This window comes from Arachis ipaensis, chromosome B1 (assembly GCF_059453495.1).
Source record: "Arachis ipaensis isolate K30076 ecotype BB chromosome B1, ASM5945349v1, whole genome shotgun sequence".
NCBI lineage: Eukaryota > Viridiplantae > Streptophyta > Magnoliopsida > Fabales > Fabaceae > Arachis > Arachis ipaensis.
Window position 1 is genome coordinate 151,166,351 of NC_142436.1, and position 20,071 is coordinate 151,186,421.

At 34.8% G+C, this 20,071-nt stretch overlaps 3 protein-coding genes across 3 annotated transcripts; all 3 read left to right on the forward strand.

The window, feature by feature from the left end:
• The first annotated feature begins 1,713 nt into the window (after positions 1–1,713).
• LOC107642310 (SET domain-containing protein) lies at positions 1,714–7,799 on the forward strand. The gene is made up of 12 exons (XM_016345620.3): positions 1,714–1,880; positions 2,528–2,607; positions 2,980–3,108; positions 3,418–3,718; positions 3,864–3,982; positions 4,469–4,601; positions 5,090–5,166; positions 5,549–5,746; positions 6,131–6,320; positions 6,443–6,621; positions 7,047–7,147; positions 7,225–7,799. The coding sequence occupies exons 2-12, from the start codon at positions 2,536–2,538 to the stop codon at positions 7,373–7,375; spliced, it is 1,650 nt and encodes a 549-aa protein (XP_016201106.1). The 5' UTR covers positions 1,714–1,880; positions 2,528–2,535; the 3' UTR covers positions 7,376–7,799.
• Positions 7,800–9,479: 1,680 nt separating this feature from the next.
• LOC107642348 (Syntaxin/t-SNARE family protein) lies at positions 9,480–13,008 on the forward strand. Its single transcript, XM_016345677.3, has 6 exons — positions 9,480–10,055; positions 10,422–10,536; positions 10,728–11,402; positions 11,576–11,687; positions 12,153–12,212; positions 12,664–13,008. Exons 1-5 carry the CDS (start codon positions 9,973–9,975, stop codon positions 12,176–12,178), a joined length of 1,011 nt encoding a protein of 336 aa, XP_016201163.1. The 5' UTR covers positions 9,480–9,972; the 3' UTR covers positions 12,179–12,212; positions 12,664–13,008.
• Positions 13,009–14,107: 1,099 nt separating this feature from the next.
• On the forward strand, positions 14,108–16,570 carry LOC107615682 (muniscin carboxy-terminal mu-like domain protein). The gene has a single exon (XM_021106804.2). It carries the CDS (start codon positions 14,437–14,439, stop codon positions 16,348–16,350), a length of 1,914 nt encoding a protein of 637 aa, XP_020962463.2. The 5' UTR covers positions 14,108–14,436; the 3' UTR covers positions 16,351–16,570.
• The last annotated feature ends 3,501 nt before the right edge of the window (positions 16,571–20,071 follow it).

The window sequence follows — 20,071 nt, forward strand, 5'->3', positions numbered from 1 at the left end:
TTAATCGTGATTCTGCATCAAATTAGAACTATATACCACATTTAATATAGGAATAGGGTAATGAGTGTCATGTCACCCAACAATATATAGGGTTTTTTCAAGCATATTTCATTCCTTTCTAAAATTACCAAAAAGGTTGGTGAGTTTTTCTTAAGAAAAAAATAAATACCAGCACTTACCGCAACATAAAAATTGTTGTGTTGAGTCCAAAAAATGATTTTACATTTTATTATGACAAACATTTAGTTGATTAATTAAAGATTAATCTTAGTTTATAATTTGAATGATTGTGCTATAAAACTTTAGATTTAACATTAGTATAAATGCTAATTTGGTTATAACTAGAAAGAATCAACTAATTAAAATCAAGATATGAAATATATGAAAAGAGTTGCTACTACTAAATAGAAAAAGAAAATTTTAAACATCATGATAGATAACAACGACTATAATCATCTTCAATGCAATGACCTGATCTTATTCAGATAGAAGAGTTCCTGCGTATATATAAGGAAAGATGAGAAAAATAAGAAAAGAAAAAACTACTGTTTATAAAAAAGGGAAAGATCACACTATTAAGGAGCATTAAACCTACTGCAATGACTAACAGAGACTGAACTTTTGAATATAAGAAAATGAACAAGGTTTGAAAAAACTAAGGAGAATATTTAAAAATTAAACACTGCATCATTGAGTGTCTTTCTTCTTCACTTTAGTTTGTATTTGATATTTAATTTTGAATCTTTCTAGTACTAAGAAAAAGACATGATATATTGAGAGATTATTTAAAAAAGTTTATGAATAAAAAGTCGTAAACTAAAAAAAAAAAAAAAGACAACATAGATTCAGATCTAATTTGTTCTTGGTTTTGTTTGATCTTAGTGATTTGATTTGGTTTTGGTGTTGATTCGTGAAACATGAAATTATTGCTTTGTTTGTCTTTGTATTGGTCTTGGTATTGGTGATTATAATCTTAAATTGGATGTAGTGAGATTTCGTTATTGTTATGATGAATACTAATCGTGGACCTCATTACACATTGAGATTGAATCATAATATTTGCTTTGAATCTCTCTATTCTTTCCTCATTTATCTCTACAGTTACAGGAGACAAAACTAAAAAATCTTCTGTTTAATCAATACAGCGAATAAACTTTAAAAGAGAGCCTTAATTCAAATCCTCTCTTTTTCAAGGCCTACTAAATCTTCAGGTTGTAACTCGGAACTCAAGACCGTAATTAAATGGCATGCAATGCATACATAACAATCATTTTTAAAAGTATATCTTTTTCATGGGATCAAAATAAATTACAAAAGTTTATATGCGAAAAGTCTTACTTATTTTATTTATTCATTTATTTTTTTACGATATTTTCCAATCTGATAAGTTAAAAACTAATTCGTCATGATACTGAATTCTATTTAAGGGCACAAGGCGAGATTCAAACTTTTGACATTTGCTTAAACGGACTGATGAACTAACCACTAAACCAATCCAACTTGGTTGTTTATTTTATTTTTATATACCTCGGTTAATTCCTAACATGCATGATCCTATATTAGGTGGCCCAATACCAAAGGCATCCGTTACAATTTAGAGTCCATCAGGCCCAATATTAGGTGGCCCAATAATTAATTATCATTATACACTGAACAGGCCCATCATCCCGCGAAGCTCACTGATCTAAACACGTTTCCATTCCTCCCTCATTCACTCACTCAGTCACTCACTAAAATTTGCCGCTCAAACTCTCGTGCTTCGTTGGCGGCTTCAGCTGTTAGAAAACGACGAACCGAGCCTAGCTTCATTTTCTAACCGTATCCGAAGCTCCTCTCAACTCTCAAGTAGTTGCGCTTTCTTTTCCAGCTCCTTCCTTCCGGTAATTTTTTCCCCTTCGATTCTGATATGAAATTTGAGTTTTGTGTTTAGTTGCTAAGAAAGTGCAACCAATGATACTACTGATTTCGGAAAAATGAAGAAATGAAAAACTAAAAATCGCTGCTATAACTCAGAGACACCGCGGAAATTCATTCTGTACTTGCTCCTTACTGATATGAATATACGATGTATAAATTTTTGTGAATGTGTAGAATGCCATTGCTAGGCAACACGAGTTTACCAATCGCTGTAAAGCTATAATTGTTTTTGCTTTCACTTCGTGTTCCAATTGCATTTCATTTGTTATTGTATTTCCTTCGTTATTTTAGAATTTTCAGTATTGCCTTCTGAGATTTGCATGTGTGAAAATTGAATGAATCTAATCCGTACTTGCAAAGAGAAAAGTGGCAAATAGCAATGCGATATAGGAATATACTTCAATTGGAAATAAGTAATAACGAATAAGTGTAACTTAAGTATGGTTTCTTCAGTACTTGGAAATTTTGCAGTCTATGGTAAATGTATTATTTATAAGGCGCCAAGAATTATTACTATTGTTTTTGTTTAGACTTTAGAGTGATATCATAATTATTTATTTTAGATATTTTGAATTGTGATGAATTTGTAATTTCAAACTATTCGTTGCAGCTGTAGTAATGGATACTGGAGAGGAGTACTCACTTGTTATTGAACTATCTGAAAACGATCTTTTCTTTGAACAAAAGAAGGTAAAACTCAGATATTGAGTCACTTAAATATTGCATTTTCTTTTTCTCGACATCTTATAGATAATTTTTTGTTTGTAGTATTTCCATAATTCATAAGGATAAAGCTGTCAGATTGACATGATTAAAGGAAATTTATATTTCTAATAAGTAACTTTATCGATGTTTCTCATTAAGAAATTTCAAATATGAAAAGGCAGCGAACTACACATAATATGTCTTCATGTGTGTGAAATTTAAGGCAATATATTTTTAACATGATTTAGCCGCATTATCGATGTGTGCCTTATCTTATCCTTTTCTTTTTGTTCTGATTTTATTTAGTATGAGTCCTAATCTGTCCTACAAAACTGATTAATCTGCATGATTCCTCAGAAATTACTAGAAAATAAGGGTTTTCGACCCAAGGAACGAATATACCTCAAGGATACCTCAAAGCCTGGTTGGGTGAATGCTACCGTAAAGGTTTTACTGCAGATTGCGCGAATTATACAGTTAAATGAGGTACTTCCCTTTCTGGTTTCCCTAATAACTCAGTTATTCAATATCAATCTTAGGTCAAAGACAAGCTGTAGTAAGGGGATTGAGGTAGCCTAGAGATTTTACACTCCTCTTTGATTTCAAATAATTCTCTTTACAATACCAGAAATATGCAAGTATGAAGTATGTAAGTGTGTTTGTGCTTTATTCATCAAGAAAACATTGAGTACACCGCACTGCAATTGTTTGTTGGGTTGCTCCTTTATTTACTCTATTTTTCACTTTTGGGGATGTCATCAACTTATATGAATTAACTGATATATTGAGTTGCAGCTGGAACTTTATTTTGCCGAAGATGATGGATGTCCTTTAGTGGAGTTTTACAGCCCCAGGAATGAGTTAGAGGCTTTCGATTCAATTCTTTCACTTGTTGACATATCACTTTCTTCTTGTACAAATCTCCATACAAATATCCTGGAATTGTTACGACAAACAATTCTTGATTTGATTTCTGATTTTGGGGATAAGAATAGTGTGAAGGGAATAGTTGAAAGAGACCATGGTATTGACCAGGAAGAACGCCTGATAAAATGGGCAGAAAGCAATGGTGTAAGGACACAGCTAAAAATTGCTTGTAAGTTTTGTTATGATTTATATGTTTTTTAATTGCTTGCTTATTTATTAGTTGGTTTTAGACTTTAGAGATTATTTCTTTGATTTTCACGGATTTTATCTTTAGGAAATGTGATACAACTTTCTTTTCCCCTTAACATATACAGATGTCCAAGGTGCAGGACGTGGTGCAATAGCGAGGGAGGATCTCAAAGTTGGAGACATTGCTTTAGAAATTCCTAGTTCCATTATCATTTCCGAGGAGCTTGTTTGTGAAACTGATATGGTATGTTAAAGCTAAAACAGTTGAGACAGGTTGTTTTCAACTTTAAGAAATCTAGAATGGACTAACTGTCACTCATAGCAAACAAAATATTTATTGGTTACTGTTCATCTGCCTTTTTTTTGTTGCATTAGCATTGGTTTTATCTCCAATTTGGCATGGTTCCAATTTGTTTCAGTCTTAAACATGAATGCCTATTTTATCCTTACACATCATTTAGCTTCTTTCTTACCAAATAATGTCAAATAGGTTGCTAGTAAATATTTCTATACCTTTACCAAATGGGAGCAATTGCTGCCTCTGTTGGGAAGATTTACAACATAATTGGATATTGATTTCTGTGATTTGGTAAGGGTATGGAGATATTTTCAAGTTACCCTAGTTTCCACTTTACATTGTGTTTTTTTTTTAAAAAAATTAAAGATGATAAATATTACATGCTTGGCACTTCAGCTAATATTTGATATTTTTCCTTCTTATCCAATTCAGTATCATGTCTTAAAAGAGGTTGATGGCATATCTTCAGAAACAATATTGCTGCTGTGGAGTATGAAAGAGAAGTACAACGTCAATTCAAAATTCAAAACATACTTTGACACACTCCCGGAAAACTTCAATACAGGTAATCTTACTAAAGTATCACATGCATTATGCACATAAACATATAAATGTTTTATGCATCTCCAAAATTGTTGGTCTTCGTGATGCTTTGCCTTTATACTTGAAGCCCTTACAATTGTTTCTATGGCTTTGAATGAAACCTTTGTAGCTACTGATGCAACTGAGTTTTCATGTATAGATTGATTACTCCATCCTTATTCCATACTTCCATTGTACTAGTGTGGCTTTACTGTGCATTTAAGCCTGATGAAGCCTGATGAGGCGGGATGTTAGTTTGGTTCTATAAAGAGCCTTTTTTGTTTTTGGGGTTAAGGGAGAGCAAGGTTTTAAAATGTAAACAGATGTTCGGGATAATCATCTGGGATACCTGAATAAGATATAAAGTATATGACAAATATACAGCCTTGAATGGAAAGCACTGTCCACTGTGAATTTTCTTTATTCTTTCCCTCTTTTTTCCATATAGCCTTGATATTTTTTGCTTCACAGGATTGAGTTTTGGCATTGAAGCAATTACAATGTTAGATGGAACCTTGCTGTTGGAAGAGATAATGCAAGCAAGACAGGTAATCAGTTATCCAAGGTTTCGACCTCTAATTTGATCTGCTCTGAACTGAAGGTTCTGCCTTCCTTTGAGGTGTAGTTAAACAATTAAGCTAAACTTAGTAATTTAGTTGGGGCTTGATTTTTTAGTTAGAAATATTGTTAAGCCATGTATCTGTTGTAACTAAGGATGCTTTTGAAAGTGAAAAACAATATAAGCCAGAATTGGAAACTACTAAGAAGATTTACACAAGTATTTAGTGGCTATAAATACAGGTCATTTGGAATTTGCAAGAACATGTTCCTACGCGTTAATTATGCTTCTGTTCAATGTTTCATTAAATACTAAAGCTGCTAAAGGTTGCTGACATGTAGAGAATGTTGTTTCTTTCTTCTTTGTGGCAGCACCTGCATGCTCAGTATGACGAGTTGTTCCCTGCTTTGTGTAACAACTTCCCTGAGATATTTCCAGTAGAGCTGTATACATGGGAGAAATTTTTATGGGCTTGTGAACTTTTTTACTCCAATAGCATGAAGATAATGTTCCCTGATGGAAAGCTGACGACATGCTTGATCCCTATAGCTGGCTTTCTTAATCATTCAGTATATAAATCTTCTCTTTTTATCATTTCCTGTCCCTTATTTGTCTCCCATTATTGAATATTTTGATAAAAGACTATTTACGTATTGTGCATTGGCTGCTGTATTTGGAAAAAAAGGTAACCAAATTGTAAAATACCTGGGCTGTGGATTAGTACTTAATTAAGAATAGAACATTCTCTGCAGCTGGGCTGGCATATATTGCTTCTAGCTGGTTTTTCATTTTTGAGAACTGCCATTTGATGATGCCTGATGTGCTCCCCAAATATAATTGATTATTGTACAATTTGGCTTTTCTTATTAAGAATATCACTGATCTTCATAGCTACCTTATGAGCCCTTTAAATGTTTTCTCTCTTATATTTCTTTTCTGGTACCTGACAACAGCTGTGCCCACATATTTTGCACTATGGCAAAGTAGATGCTACTACAAATTCATTGAAATTTCGGCTATCAAGACCATGCAAATCTGGAGAAGAATGCTGCTTAAGCTATGGGAACTTCTCCAGTTCTCATCTAATTACCTTCTATGGTTTCTTACCGCGAGGAGACAACCCATATGATACCATTCCATTAGGTAGTAATATTATGCCGTATACGTATCTCAATCAATGCCCCCTTCCAGAATTTAACGTGCTTTTGGTTGTAAGCTTGCTTATGTGTGCTGTTAGATAGGACATTCTAACTGTCATTTTGCAGATATTGATGGTTCTGATGTTGATTATGTTGAGGATAAATGCCCGCCCAACTGGACGACTCACATGGTGCGTGGTACTTGGCTCTCCAACAATCACAGCCTATTCTATTATGGCCTTCCCTCTCCATTATTGGACCATCTTCGGAGATCTCGAAGTCCCATGCTGAATACGAAGACCTTGGTACTGTTCCTTCTCCCAATTTTAACCTTTTCTTGTTTTCAAATTTTTAGATTTCAGGTGTCATCTGCCTTCTACAGTTTTGAATTGTAGGTTTCGCGTGTGCAATGCATTGGTAGTTTGACCTTAATGAGAGAGAGAAAAAAACTTGTTATTAACCCTCTAAGCAAGCTCATTGTTAATTTGTTACCCTATTTTCATAGAGAAATGATGTTAGTATCACTTTGTGTACAATTTTTTTTATGATATAAGAGAGATTTTTATTCTTATAAAGTTTTTATCAATCACTTTTAATATCAAAAGTGAAAAAATATGAGAAAAATGTACTCAGAGATGTTGCATATAACATTTCTTCATTTTCAAAATCCTACCTTAGTTAAAATATATTGCATCACCTTTTTTTCTATATCATCTTTTTTCTTTTGCAGTTGCAAGAAAACTTGGAAAATGAGCTGCAAATTCTTGAAGATCTAATATATATATTTGATGACATGATTGACAACATGGGTGAGACCGATTTTGATGACAGGTGAGGGCCATTACTGCATTTCTGCAAAAACTAAAAAAAAAATAAATTCTGATATTATCACATGCCGTCGTTGTCAGAGAAAACTGCAGCTGGGATGGAAAATTGGCAATGGATTTTAAGAATCTACAAAGACGAATTGCGTGTTCTGTTTCAAGCTCATGTCATAATGGTGTCAACATGTTGACGAATGAATTAAACAAGTGCATGGCTGAGGACACACGAGGCTAATTGATCACCATGGATTGTTGTTTGTGACGCGGACACCAGTTGTAACGATAACGAGATTCTTTGGAAGATTTAGGATAGCACTGTGGAAAATGGAGTAAAAAAAAAAGTCATATTACACGACTAGATTTGTAGCCAACATGATAGAAAACAAAGAAATCAGTTAACCAAAAATATTATTTTTTGTTGAGTAAATGAAATTGTTAACTACATATTGTCAAAAAAAAATATACGCCTATAAGGCTGGCTTTGTCACTCGTTATGGTCGATGTTGATTACCCACGCGGGCAGCTCAGAATGTATTATTTTAGTTGGTGGAGAGTAGATGGTTAGAGAGTTTTATTTAGAGACCAGAGCAGTTGCTTCTTGTAACCATTTGCGCTACGTGTTCTTTTGCTATGGCTAGGTGGAGAGTACTTGCAGTTGCAATAATGAAATGTTGGTTTAAATAAAAAGCATGCGCATTGTAAACCCAACAAAATTAAAGAAAATGGGGCATGCACTACCTTTAAAATGTGCGGTCGGAAGAGTCTTGATTATTATAACTACTTGCGTGGGCTTACGTTGCGTTGAATTAGGGTAAATCTGGATTAAAGTATTCGGCTATCTTAATTTGACTTCGACCCAATAAAAATGTCTTAAAATTGACATAATACTTCCAAACAGTAACATTAATTAACAATAATTATATGCATCGTTTAATCTGGTCGCCACCAGTCCTGATTCTTTTTGGCTTATCGCTCCTAGTTCACAAGTGTGTTGACTTCGTTAAATTATACATCATGTGAATCATGAATTGCTATTTCTTTTAATCACAGAAAAAAGACTACTACTTTTAGGTTTGAATTTGGATCATCTAAATTTTAAAATGAAAAAATTGATAGAGTAATAAAATAAAAAATTAATCACTATTAATTTTATAAATTTTATAAAATATGTGTCTCATTATCTTAATTTAAAAATATTTTTTTATTTTACCAATTTCACTTTAAAAATTTTTGATCCGATATATATACCTTTTTGTTATTTTTTCCTTTGTGTCCAAATAAAATAAAATTTCCGGTTGTGATGGTGACATATTTCGTGTATCTAACAGATTAAAATGATTGGCGCAAAAATAATAAAATTTGTGTAATATTCTTTGTATAGCAATTCAGTAGTATTGCATTTAAAGTTTAAACCTAATCATGCTAAAATATGAATAAAAGACTAATAAGTTCATTCAACCCTTCAACCTCATGAATTCATAACAAGTAAGTTTAAATTATAGAAGCTGATCAGATAAGTAATAAAGAAGAATGAAATAAAGCATATTCTCGTTTCAGGCCACCCAACATTCGAGGGAAAAAGAGGTTGGTAAGTGAAGTGTGACTAGGATGCATTTTAGGTGCAAATGGCCGTATTCTTCTTAAACATATCTTTTAGGAGAATATTAGGGGATATTATTTTTAATTTAGAAATTAGTTAATATATGACTCAAACGCAAGCAATATATAAATTATATTAATATTTATAGTCTATTTTGTGTACGAAGCCACCTAAAAAAGAAGGAAACATTGCCTTTATCATAATGGCATTACTATAGCCAGCTAAATCACAAGTCAAAACTACCAATGAAACTGAAAATATTCATATAGAATGTTGTGCGGTAAGAAAATAAATAAAATTCATAAGTATTATCTATTATGTGGTTGCACCAAACTATATAATATAAGAGTAAATTACTAAATTAAAGTTTGGGCATTTTTTTAATTTTGATATGGAGTAAGTAATGGTATATGACATAGTTATGGGAATATAGGGTGTTTTATCAGACTGTGATGACTGTTTTTTAAATTTTTTAAACACAAATCGAATGGTCGGATTTGTATACTCTGAATTTTTTTAATTTTTTTAAACACAGTCCGATTTGTGTACTCCTACAATTTTAAAAAATATCAGAAATTACAATGTTAAAATATATCACTTATTTTACTTCCATATCAAAATTTTTTAACCACATTTAGAACCGAAAGAGAGAAAAAAAAAAGAAAAAAAAAAAAGAAATTGCTTTGGTGAATCAATGATGTAACAGCCATTAACACACTGGCCTCTTGTCTTTTTCTCCCTCCAACCGCCGACGCCTCTCTCTAGTCCCTCCAACCTTCCCCAAAAACTCCCTGAAGCCGCTACCCAATAAGAACTTGACACGTCAAATAATATTATTGGTTTTGATCGGATCTTACACGTGGCAGATAGATCGAGGCGGCTTACTGTGGAGGCTTCCACAGGTGATGACACCCAACCGGTTATGCATAGACAGTGCCCGGAATAAAAAGGAGACAGGGGTCGCTTAAACGTCTTTCTCTCTCTTTTCCCTCTGTGAAGGTTTCTTTCTCTCTCTTCTTTCTTCGCTTTGCTTCGCCATAACTTCGAAGAGAGAGAGAGAGAGAAGGAACCTAATCTACGAGCGAATCTACCTACCTAACTGCTTGTGTTGTTTATTTTCACCGGATATAGCTTTCCTTTGCGCTTGGAAGGATTTAAGCTTCGTTTTCTTCCTTCTGAGGGTGGATTGATTTGGTTTTCGTGGAGGGTTTTGTGTTGTGTTGTTTCTGAAGATGTTGGTAGCTAATAGTTTCGATCTATGGCGAAAGGACGCCTTCTTCTCTGCAGCTGAAGAGGTGCAGGAATCAGCTGATATGTACGTTCCTAACCTCCGATTCCATTTAAAAAAAAAAAAAAATCCTTTTTTTAATATTTATTTTGTTGCGTGTGATGGTGTTTTTGTTGTTTCTGATTGATTCAATCACGAGACTCGTTGAATTTTATGTTAAATAACGTCCATGGAGCTGGTTTCTTATATTGTTAATCATATACCAGTATCTAGCTTGAGTAATTGTGCATTTAAAATGATGTGCATAGCAACATGCCATAGATTCACATATTCTAATTAGTTTTCCCCCAGCATCAGCATGCTATGTTCTTTGTTGGAAACTCCTTTTAGAAGTATATCGGAGTATGTAATTTCTGTTATTCGTGAATTTCATTTTTCTCTACTCCTTTGCAGAATGGAATCTACATATAGGGCATGGTTAAGAGAGAAGAGAGAAAGATCAACACCTGAGGAATTTTATGAACTGAGTAGAGAGCTGCAAACTACTTTGGGTACTGCAAAATGGCAGGTTTGTCAATAATCTTTTGTTTATTATCATTAATTTTGAGTTCCTCTTCATCCCTAACCTACTTGAATATATATGTTTGCACTAAAAAGTATTTAATTATCTTATTATAGATTCTCTATTTTTCAACTCTCTTCCTTTATTTTCTGGAATCTTTCTTCCTAATTTTCCTTTTGTTGAACATGCCGAGATAGTTGGAAGAATTTGAGAAAGCTGTCCAGCTAAGCTACCGACATGGTGACGACACTACAACCACCAGGCATAGGCAGTTTATTTATGCCATTGAAAGCCAAATTTCACAGGTTGAAACAGCGCTGAGGGAATCTTACTCTGAGGAAGGTAAGCAACCGCTTCGGTGGGTAAACCTTGATGAAGAAGAGAGAGATGATTTGGCTGCATTTCTATCCGGAACTTCTCAGACCATACAAAACAATAAGGATGAATGCCTACAGGGTACATCTTCCTCGAAAAGCTCATTTTTGGAGAGACAAGGCAACATTGAAGATAAGAATCTAAATGCAAATGCTGCTGCCTTCAAGTGGGATATCATTGATAGTGAAAAGGCTTCGAAGGATGTTATTGCTGTTAAGAGAGATGCAGATTATGCAATAGAAATAAAAACAGATGCTGTTTCTAGAGATAGTGATGACATAGTTTCTCAGACAGATAGAACAAGTAGTACAAGGAAGACATGGAGTTCACCAGGATATGGTGCTTTGAAAATTGTAATTGCCAATGAAGATGTACAGAGAACTAAACCTGCATGGACCGTCGATGCAGCTCCGAAAGGGAGAGGATTCAGATCTCTCTTCTGGAAACAAAAATGTGAAGAACCTCAGGCCATGCGGACAGGTCTTAGGTTCAATCAGGTTAGATGAATAATGTTCTAAGAAATAGATGCATGTAAAATAAAATTTGAATTTTATTCAATCACTCAATGTCTATGATGCTGTGTTTATGCTCTTCAATTTTGAAACATGTTCACAAATTGATATTTATGATTTCCTCGTAGATGCTAATGAGTTTTTTGTTTACCCTGCAGCTTTTTGGGCGTATTGGTTTGAGTCACAGACAATTTCAAAGTCCCCTGCAACTTCGACAAGGTTGTTCTGTTCAAGTTAAACTTGCTCTATTGTTGACCATTTTTCTCATTGGTAAGCTTTTCAACGTCCAGGTCCTAAAAACTTTCATCTGCATGACATTTGTCTCTACTTTTTTCTTCTATTAGCTTTATTCACATATCCTTGTTAAAAATGTTGTATTAAATTAGGAGTCCATATTTTTTCTGTAAACGGGTGATGAGTTATGGTTGAGTAATAAACCTTTTTTAGAAGATCATGAAACTTTTTATTTGTAGAATCTTGATTATGATGATCAATAGTGAACACATTTAACACAAATATATTGTTATATATAGTAGCAACATAAGGTATTAAATAGCTGGTTGAGTTTTTCACAAGATATTCACACTTTCTGTACTCCTATCTTTTTTCTGGCACAAGATTAATCATTTTAGTCTTTTTGCCTGTGTTAGACCTCTATGCTAAAGATTTTGCTATCTTAGTTTCTATATTAAACCATGCTGCTAATCAATGGTATTTTCTTTTCCTACACTGCAGTTCCCTTTGTGCTTTATTCAAGTTGAGTTAAACAGCTGCTTCAAGCAACCAGTTCAAGAGGTAATTTTACAATCTTGAACTTGTGTTTCAGTTATATATAACATCTGAAATATTTCAAGTAGACAAACATGAGTTTGTTGTGAGTTAGTACATAGTACATACTTAACATAAACTTGGCTGGAGACAATGAATGCTGCCATTTCCTGCTTCATCAGATGGTTCATTGTCATTTAGCAAGATATTTAATTCACATGTGAATTTTTCCACAAGTAACACGTGCAGACAGCTTTCATGTTTCTTTCCGCCCAAACATAGCATCTATGCTTCATTTCAAAGAAAATTCTTACTTCTGATTTTTACAAAATTGAAATGTTATAATCAGCTGATAATGCAGCGCAGTGATAATGCATGGAAATTAAAACGATATTATTTGATTATTCTTTTTTCTTGTTATGCTTTGTAATTGGGGAGTTTCATTACATGAATGGATTGTTTTTGGCATTTGTTGCAGGGCTTTACTCGTCCTCATGAATCATAAGGAGGGTCACTATTGTCTGTCGGCCCAGTTTGATAAGATAATTGTCCCGAGACAAAATAGTAATACAGAGAATATGTGGGATTCAATAAGCCAATTAGCCAAGTCTGTTCAATGGGGCAGCAGAGTCAGTGTAGTCTTCTCCTGTTTTGTGGTTGTTGAGTTGAGATTAAACCAACCAATGTGTGGATACTCATAGGATAAGGATAACAAAACTCCATGCTACATGGATTAGAGGAGTTCCTACTAAATCATATCGTATCAAATGTATATACATTCATCTTATATTTAATGCAAGTTCCACACTGTTTCTCCCTCCCACTTATACTTACTTTCGGGTGCAACTTATATTTATTTAATTTGACTCTAGCTATCACGAGAAGTCTATGAAAATTTATCATTGGTAGCAGCATAGAGATACAGATACTAAACATTTATAATGTTACGTCTACTTTGGTACATGTTTAATATATGCCCAAGTTGCTTAGCTGTTTGTACGCAATCTAATAAATGAAAAGGATAACCAAGTTGGGTTGGTCTAGTGGTTAGCTCACTAGTCCGCTTAAGCAAGTGTGGGGGTTCGAATTCCGCCTTGTGCATGCAGTAACTCATTGGCCAGCGGCAAACCCTTAAATGGAGCTCAGTACCGCGACGGATTAGTCCTTGACCTGTCGGGTTGGGGGATACCGTGGGAAACCAAAAAAAATAAATAAATAAATAAATGAAAAGGATTTGAGGGGCTTGTAATTTGTAACAATGTTAATTTATGAATATAAAAGTGTTTAGCTCACTGGTGTTGATAACAATCAAGGTTTGAGATCATGAAATATGTTTTGTTGAAGAACAAATGAAACATCAAAATTCATTCCAAAAAGGACAAATTAAGCATCGTTGTAGGAAGAACTGATAATTCATTCATAATTATACTCGAGACTATGGCTGAACTTTATCCCTAACTTATAAATCGACGAAACTACAATATGATATACAGCAAAGCAAAATAATTAGACTCTCGGTGATGATTAGATGTTATCTAAACACGGTATAACTATCATTAGAATAGCAAAATGCATAATAATAATAATAATAATAATAATAATAATAATAATAATAATAATAATAAGAATAAGTCTAGGAGACTAGCAACTTTGTTAAATTCTGGTCAGTATATAACTAGCAAAGAAAAATGAGCCATTGGATGAAATCTCACATCAATCTTACACCATTAAAACCATAATTGATGGCTATTTGATGGCTACAAATCACAAAAGTTGTTGGCTCCTACCATTCCTCAAATAATAATAGCAGCTACAAATGGAATGGTGCTGTTCACTACAAACAAGATATGGGCCTGTCTATGGACTATTCGGCCCAATAAGTTGAGCAAAAAGAAGAAGAAATGCTGTAGATTTCCGAAGCGAGTCTCAGCTGTTCTGAATCAAACTGAGTCTACCTGTCCAAAAAAAAAAAAAAAAAAAAACTATTGAGTCTGATCTGATCTATCATCTGACAACTACACTCTTCCCTGTTTGAAAACGCAGTTCTTCACCTCTTCAACTTCCAAGCGACAATTCTCAAATCAAGAATGCCAAACGTTCCTTCAACCTCGATCAGAACCCTATCGACTCTACAATCCAATTAAGCTAGAGTAATGCTAATCGAATACTACACAAGTTCCCATTTCTGCAATTGCCAAAACCTGGATCTCTAAACCCAACCCTAACAGATCCAAATCCGTTATAACGGCCGATGTCTTGCTTGGCGCTCTCTCTACAACCGGCAAACGGATCTGACATCCTCCTCCAGACGCGCGAGTGGTTCCCACCCTCACGCGCCCTCGGTGCACTCTCCGCCTTCCGTCACACACGCCACGCTTTCGCCGCCAGCGCAAAGAACCCCAATGCCGTCCCCGATGACGCCTACGCAGCAGAGTCCATCGGCGATGACCCCCTCGCCGCGTCCAGTGGCCAGGTCATCGTCGGCGTCGAGAGTCGCTACCGAATCGTGTATCGCCTGGTCAACGGAATTTACGTCCTTGGAATAACCGTCGCCGACCATGATAACTCCGTTAACGTCTTCGAGTGCATTCACATCGTCAACCAGGCCGTCAGCGTCGTCGTCACCGCCTGTCGTGGCGTCGACGTCACGCCGGAGAAGCTCAGCCGCAAGTACGCTGAGATCTACATGGCTCTGGATATCGTCCTCCGCGGCGTCAGCAACATCCGCCTCGCCGCCATGCTCGCCACCCTGCACGGCGAATCTATTGCCAAGATGGTCCACTCTGCCGTTGACACTGAGAACAAGATCCGCGGAGCCGACACCTGGTCAGCCGTCGAGATCCACTCGCTCGAGCAACAGGCCGCGATCGATGCCTTCTCTGGCACCCGATTTGAGCTTCCGGCGGAGACGCTCCAGGCCGGTGATGAGGTCGCAGCTGCCATAGCTCCTGCCCCTGCCCCCGCCCCCGCCCCCGCCGAGAATCAGGACGAGGCGCAGCAAAAGCCGGAGGAGGCTGCGGCAGAAAAGGACCCTTTTGCCGCCAGTGACGCCATTAACAAGCCTCAGGATCTTGCGGGTGGGTTCAAGAAGACGAAGGATCCTTCTGCTACTGATTTGACGTTGGCATTGGCGGGGCTTGAGGTAACTACATTGCCTCCGCCAGAGGCGACACAGTCTACGCAGATAAATGTTGAAGGGTTTGAAGGGAATTATGGTGGGGTTGAGTTTGGTCAAGAGCAAGCTTCTATTGGTGAAGCTTTTGAAGGTTTCAATGATGCTTGGGGTGGTGGGCTTGATCCTTCGGAGTTTGTGGGTCCATCCAAGGCTCCCAAACCGCAAGGTCTAGGTGGGTTAGAATTGTTGCAGACAGGTCCTGATGCTGCAACTAAACCGGGTGCTGCCGGTAGCGGTGCTGGTACTCCACTTGATAATTTGGTGACAAGCATGAAGGGTCCTGAGATGTATATCTCGGAGGAGATTAGTGCAGAGTTTAGGGAATCATTGCTTGCAAGGGTTGGATTGATGGGTGTTGTTTACCTCAGGACTTTGCCACCTAAAACTGCTGGTGATAAGGAAACTGAATTCTCATTCCGGGTTGAGGGAACTAGTGCTGTTAAGAGATTTGCTTTGCAGAGTTCTCGTGTTAGTAGCCTTGGTAATGGGATGTTTCATGTAAGGACTGCAGCCTCAGAGGAGCCTATACCGATAATCAAGTATAGTTTGCTGCCGAGGCTGACACCATTGCCTTTGAGGGTTCGGCTTATAAAACGACATACTGGAAGTTTACTCTCTGTGATGATACAATATGCTTCAAACCCTGATTTGCTGACTCCTCTGACTGATGTTACATTCATTCTTAAACTGCCGGTTGACCCGACACTGTTGAAACTTTCACCAAAGGCCGTGTTGAATAGGACTGAAAAGGAAGTGAGGTGGCTTATTTCGGAGATCCCGTTAAAGGGCACTCCTGGAAGGTTGAGAGCTAGGATGCCGGTAGATTCTAGTGAAGGTGATGAAGAAATTGAGGTGGTTGGGTATGTGAAATTCTCTTTACAAGGAGCTCAATCATTTTCTGGAGTTAGTCTACGGCCTGCCTCTGAGGGTAAGACAGACTTTTATGAGGTTAGTCATAAATTGGAGAGTGGGGTTTACATGTGCAATTGATTTGTAATCAGATAGTTGATTATAAGGGGGCTGTATTTTTTTTTTCTCCTTTAATTTTGTTATAATGAGATTGTATGGTTTGGTTGGGTTGTGTTCATATAGCATTCTTGGATATTTGATCCTGTACTCATGTACCTTGCACTGATTAGTCTGAAAATCTTTGTTTCTTTGTGTTGTTGTCATATACTTCACATCAATGGATTTCACTTGTTCTTCACAATGCATTATTTACCACCAGAGATGACTAATTAATTAACAACACCTTCTGAAGATAGTAACAGCAACAGTATAGTATAGGTCCTAGCTATTAGATCTAGTATGAGTACTGATGTTTTCGTAATGTCACACTGAGCTGCATTTTTAAGAATCCTTCAAAATGAGCATTCTTGAGGCATAGCTAAGGTGCAACCATTGCTTCAATATTTGGCGGTTGCACGGATTCAAGAAACCAATTATCCATGCATCTCTTTAGTTGAACTCTAGGCAAGGATTTTGCTCTTAGCGAAGTATTAAGCTTGGACTGTACTAAGGCTTAGTTTGATAAAGCTTTTACTTTTCAAAAGTAGCTTATAAAAGCTAACTTTTAAAAGATGGCTTTTTAAAAGTTGTAGCATTTATGTTTGGTAAATCAAATTAAAAATTACTTTTAATAAATACAAGCAACAACAATTGCATTTGGTAAAATAGCTTTTAAAATTTAAAAATACTATAATATACATAAATGCAAGTATTAAATTTGAAAATTAGTTAACATGTGAGGTTATATTAGACTTTTAAATTTTGAAAAGCACAAGCCAACTTTGAAAAGCTCTATCTTAGGTGCTTTCAAAAGTACCTGATCTTTTAAAAGCTGCAAGCACAAGCACATGATCTTTTTTATTTACCAAACACAAAATAAGGTGCTTGAGCTTTTAAAAAGCACAAACACCTTTTCAAAAAGCTTTACCAAACCAAGCCTAAGTCTGGTATAGTAAATATTAGATGCTATAATTGGTATGTTGTTGATGACATTGGGGATGTGAAGTAAAGGTAACATGAAATCAGCTGCTAGTGCTTTCCTTAAATTTTCGTTTTTAAATACTTTGTTTACTCATCGGCATCACTTCGGATACTAGAGAACTTACCTATTTTTTAGGTCTTGCTTAAGAAATGTTGACTAACAACAATGGAACATTTCAACCCATCATTTTACTTCAGTAATGTCCATTTAGAAAGTGCAGACAAGTGTGTAATATGATCCTTTACAATCTTTTTATGGAATGGATATTGTCACTCTATTTTTTATAATGTCACTTCTAATTTGATAAGATTTTGTTGTAGATATGCTTTGTATTGAGAGTTAAATCTCCTAAATGGAAATGGTATTATCAAATTGATCCTGCATAAACATAATGATTACTGTCTTGTGCTATGGTCTTCATGTCAGAATTTTTTTAGGGTAGTCACGTATTGAGAGTGGAGTTCACATGCATTTGACCTCTAGAAAATGGGTAACTCTACGAATTGATATCTAGAAAATAATACTCATTATCCTCCTCAGCTTCCTGTAATTTTCAATTCGGATGTCATCCCATTATGGATCAGTTAAGAAGGAGGAGAATCAATCGATATTCTAATGTTTTGGAACATGAGTCAAATTAAGAGTTTGCTAACAGGGATCCATTTACAAGTATGGGAAGAGACCCTTGGGTATTTGAAATTCTAAACTTGCATTATGATAGGGTTGGTAAGAAGTTGGAAAGTGCAATGCATACTGAACTATTTTTTTATCCTTTCATATTTTCTTTTCTAGCAGTTTCTCCCCCACAATTATATAACCTTTTGATGAATTCAGCAGCAGCTTTTCCTTTAATTTTTACTGAATTATATATCCGAAAATGCTACAAAATCTAAACACATTTATCACGTATATATGTAAATTGAAAGTTTCATTTCAAAATTTATGAGCAGCTAAAGTATGGTGGATCATGTACTATACTATTGAGTTCATAGCACATGTGAAGAAATGAGTAATGTTCCAAAGGTGGAACCAATTAAAATTCAAACTTTTCTATAATACTGAATACTCCTTTCGTGTTTAACTAACTGAACACTTAAATTCCTTGATTAAGAAAATAACTGAAATATATTGGAGTTATAAAACTTAAAATGTAAATTACAAAATTATCTTCCATCCATTTATTTGACTGGTGTGATTGGTAAACAATAGTAATGTTACATTGCTGGGTTGATATGTATTTGTAGAAAAATAAAATTTTAAAAGTGAACACGAACGAAAATTAATTATCATTCGAAAACGGAGATTAATTATTTTAAGGTTGATTATCTTCCATTGATTTCGAACAATCATGCTTGTAATTGGTTTTTGCCACCTTATGGATGCTTTCTACTCATAGTACGGTGCTGAATTAGATTGATTGTATCTCTCTTATAGAAACCCTTTTTTTCCCATTTTCTTTAAGAAAGCTGTAAATGCATTTTGTTTCACTATCATTGTAGACACAATAATATTGGCCTTATTATTCAAAAGTATAGTCAAAGTTAATCTTTTTTATCCATACGCTACATTGATCTATGTTCATTGAGTGAAAATCATTGTTACATCAAGGTCGGGAACAGTCCCAAAAGTTGTAATAATAGATCATTTCATCATGTTCAACAAGCCATTGCTCACTTAACTCAGTTGATCCAAAGATGAATATAGTAAAAAAGTATCTATCCAATTATGAATGGCATATGCGCATGAACATAATTGTGTTAGTATTCGGTACTCACTAATAACTCTCTTAGCTTCCTTGCTTCAGAGGCAAGGCTTTCTTTCAATGTAATATCAGAGGCAACAAGCAGTGTAGACCCATAATATTATGGACATAATGGGACGAGTGGAGGCCTCGGCCCCAACTTTTAAAAAAAAAAATGATTAATAGTAATAAGTTATTAAGTATGATTTAATTTTTTAAAAAATTTATTTAATATTTAGTTTAATATAAATAAAAGTCTAATCTAACTTAAATATTAATAATTTTTAATATCTAAAAAGTAAGTAACAATATTAAAAAAATATGAAAAGATATTATTACTAATATTTTTAAATTAAATAAAATTTTTCAAATCTCATAAAGTGGATTTTTTTTTTCTTGTGAGCGTCTTTCTTGATTTATTTTGTATTAATTCTCTATGTTTCAACTACTACAACTAAAAAAATTTTTTCAGCTATGAATGTTGTGAAGAATAACTCAGAAACAAAATGAAAGATGAATTTTTTGCTAATTATCTTTTAATTATATTAAAAAAATTGTTGAAAAATTTGACACAGATTATCGATAAATTTTATGATATGAAAAATCGACCATTTCGTTAATAAAAAATACATACATATTTTTTATATTCTTTATCGATATATTTTTATAATACATTTTATATTATATATATTTTTTACATAATTTTTTAATATTATATATATTATTAATCCCATAATAATATTTCTGGATTCGTCCTGATTGAGTAGAGAATCTTTCGCTTCAAATAACTCATTGTCTTAGCTGATTTATTACTATAATTACCCAAGTTTTTTACCACTTATCTAGGTAATTAGTGTCACTAAACCCGAGAAAAGACCTGCTATCACGGAAGGTAAAGTGGAACACATTAACTCCAATTATTTAAACTATAGGTATATACATTTAGGTAACTAATAATTATTTCATCTTATTAATCATAT

Excerpts from the sequence above, each read along its gene's own strand:
- LOC107615682 (XM_021106804.2), top strand. The coding sequence starts at position 14,437 with ATGTCTTGCTTGGCGCTCTCTCTACAACCGGCAAACGGATCTGACATC.
- LOC107642310 (XM_016345620.3), top strand. The coding sequence starts at position 2,536 with ATGGATACTGGAGAGGAGTACTCACTTGTTATTGAACTATCTGAAAAC. Across the intron at positions 5,747-6,130 it reads CTGGCTTTCTTAATCATTCA|CTGTGCCCACATATTTTGCA; the intron begins GTATATAAATCT and ends ACCTGACAACAG. Across the intron at positions 6,321-6,442 it reads ATATGATACCATTCCATTAG|ATATTGATGGTTCTGATGTT; the intron begins GTAGTAATATTA and ends GTCATTTTGCAG.
- LOC107642348 (XM_016345677.3), top strand. The coding sequence starts at position 9,973 with ATGTTGGTAGCTAATAGTTTCGATCTATGGCGAAAGGACGCCTTCTTC. Across the intron at positions 10,537-10,727 it reads TGGGTACTGCAAAATGGCAG|TTGGAAGAATTTGAGAAAGC; the intron begins GTTTGTCAATAA and ends ATGCCGAGATAG. Across the intron at positions 11,688-12,152 it reads GTTGACCATTTTTCTCATTG|TTCCCTTTGTGCTTTATTCA; the intron begins GTAAGCTTTTCA and ends CCTACACTGCAG.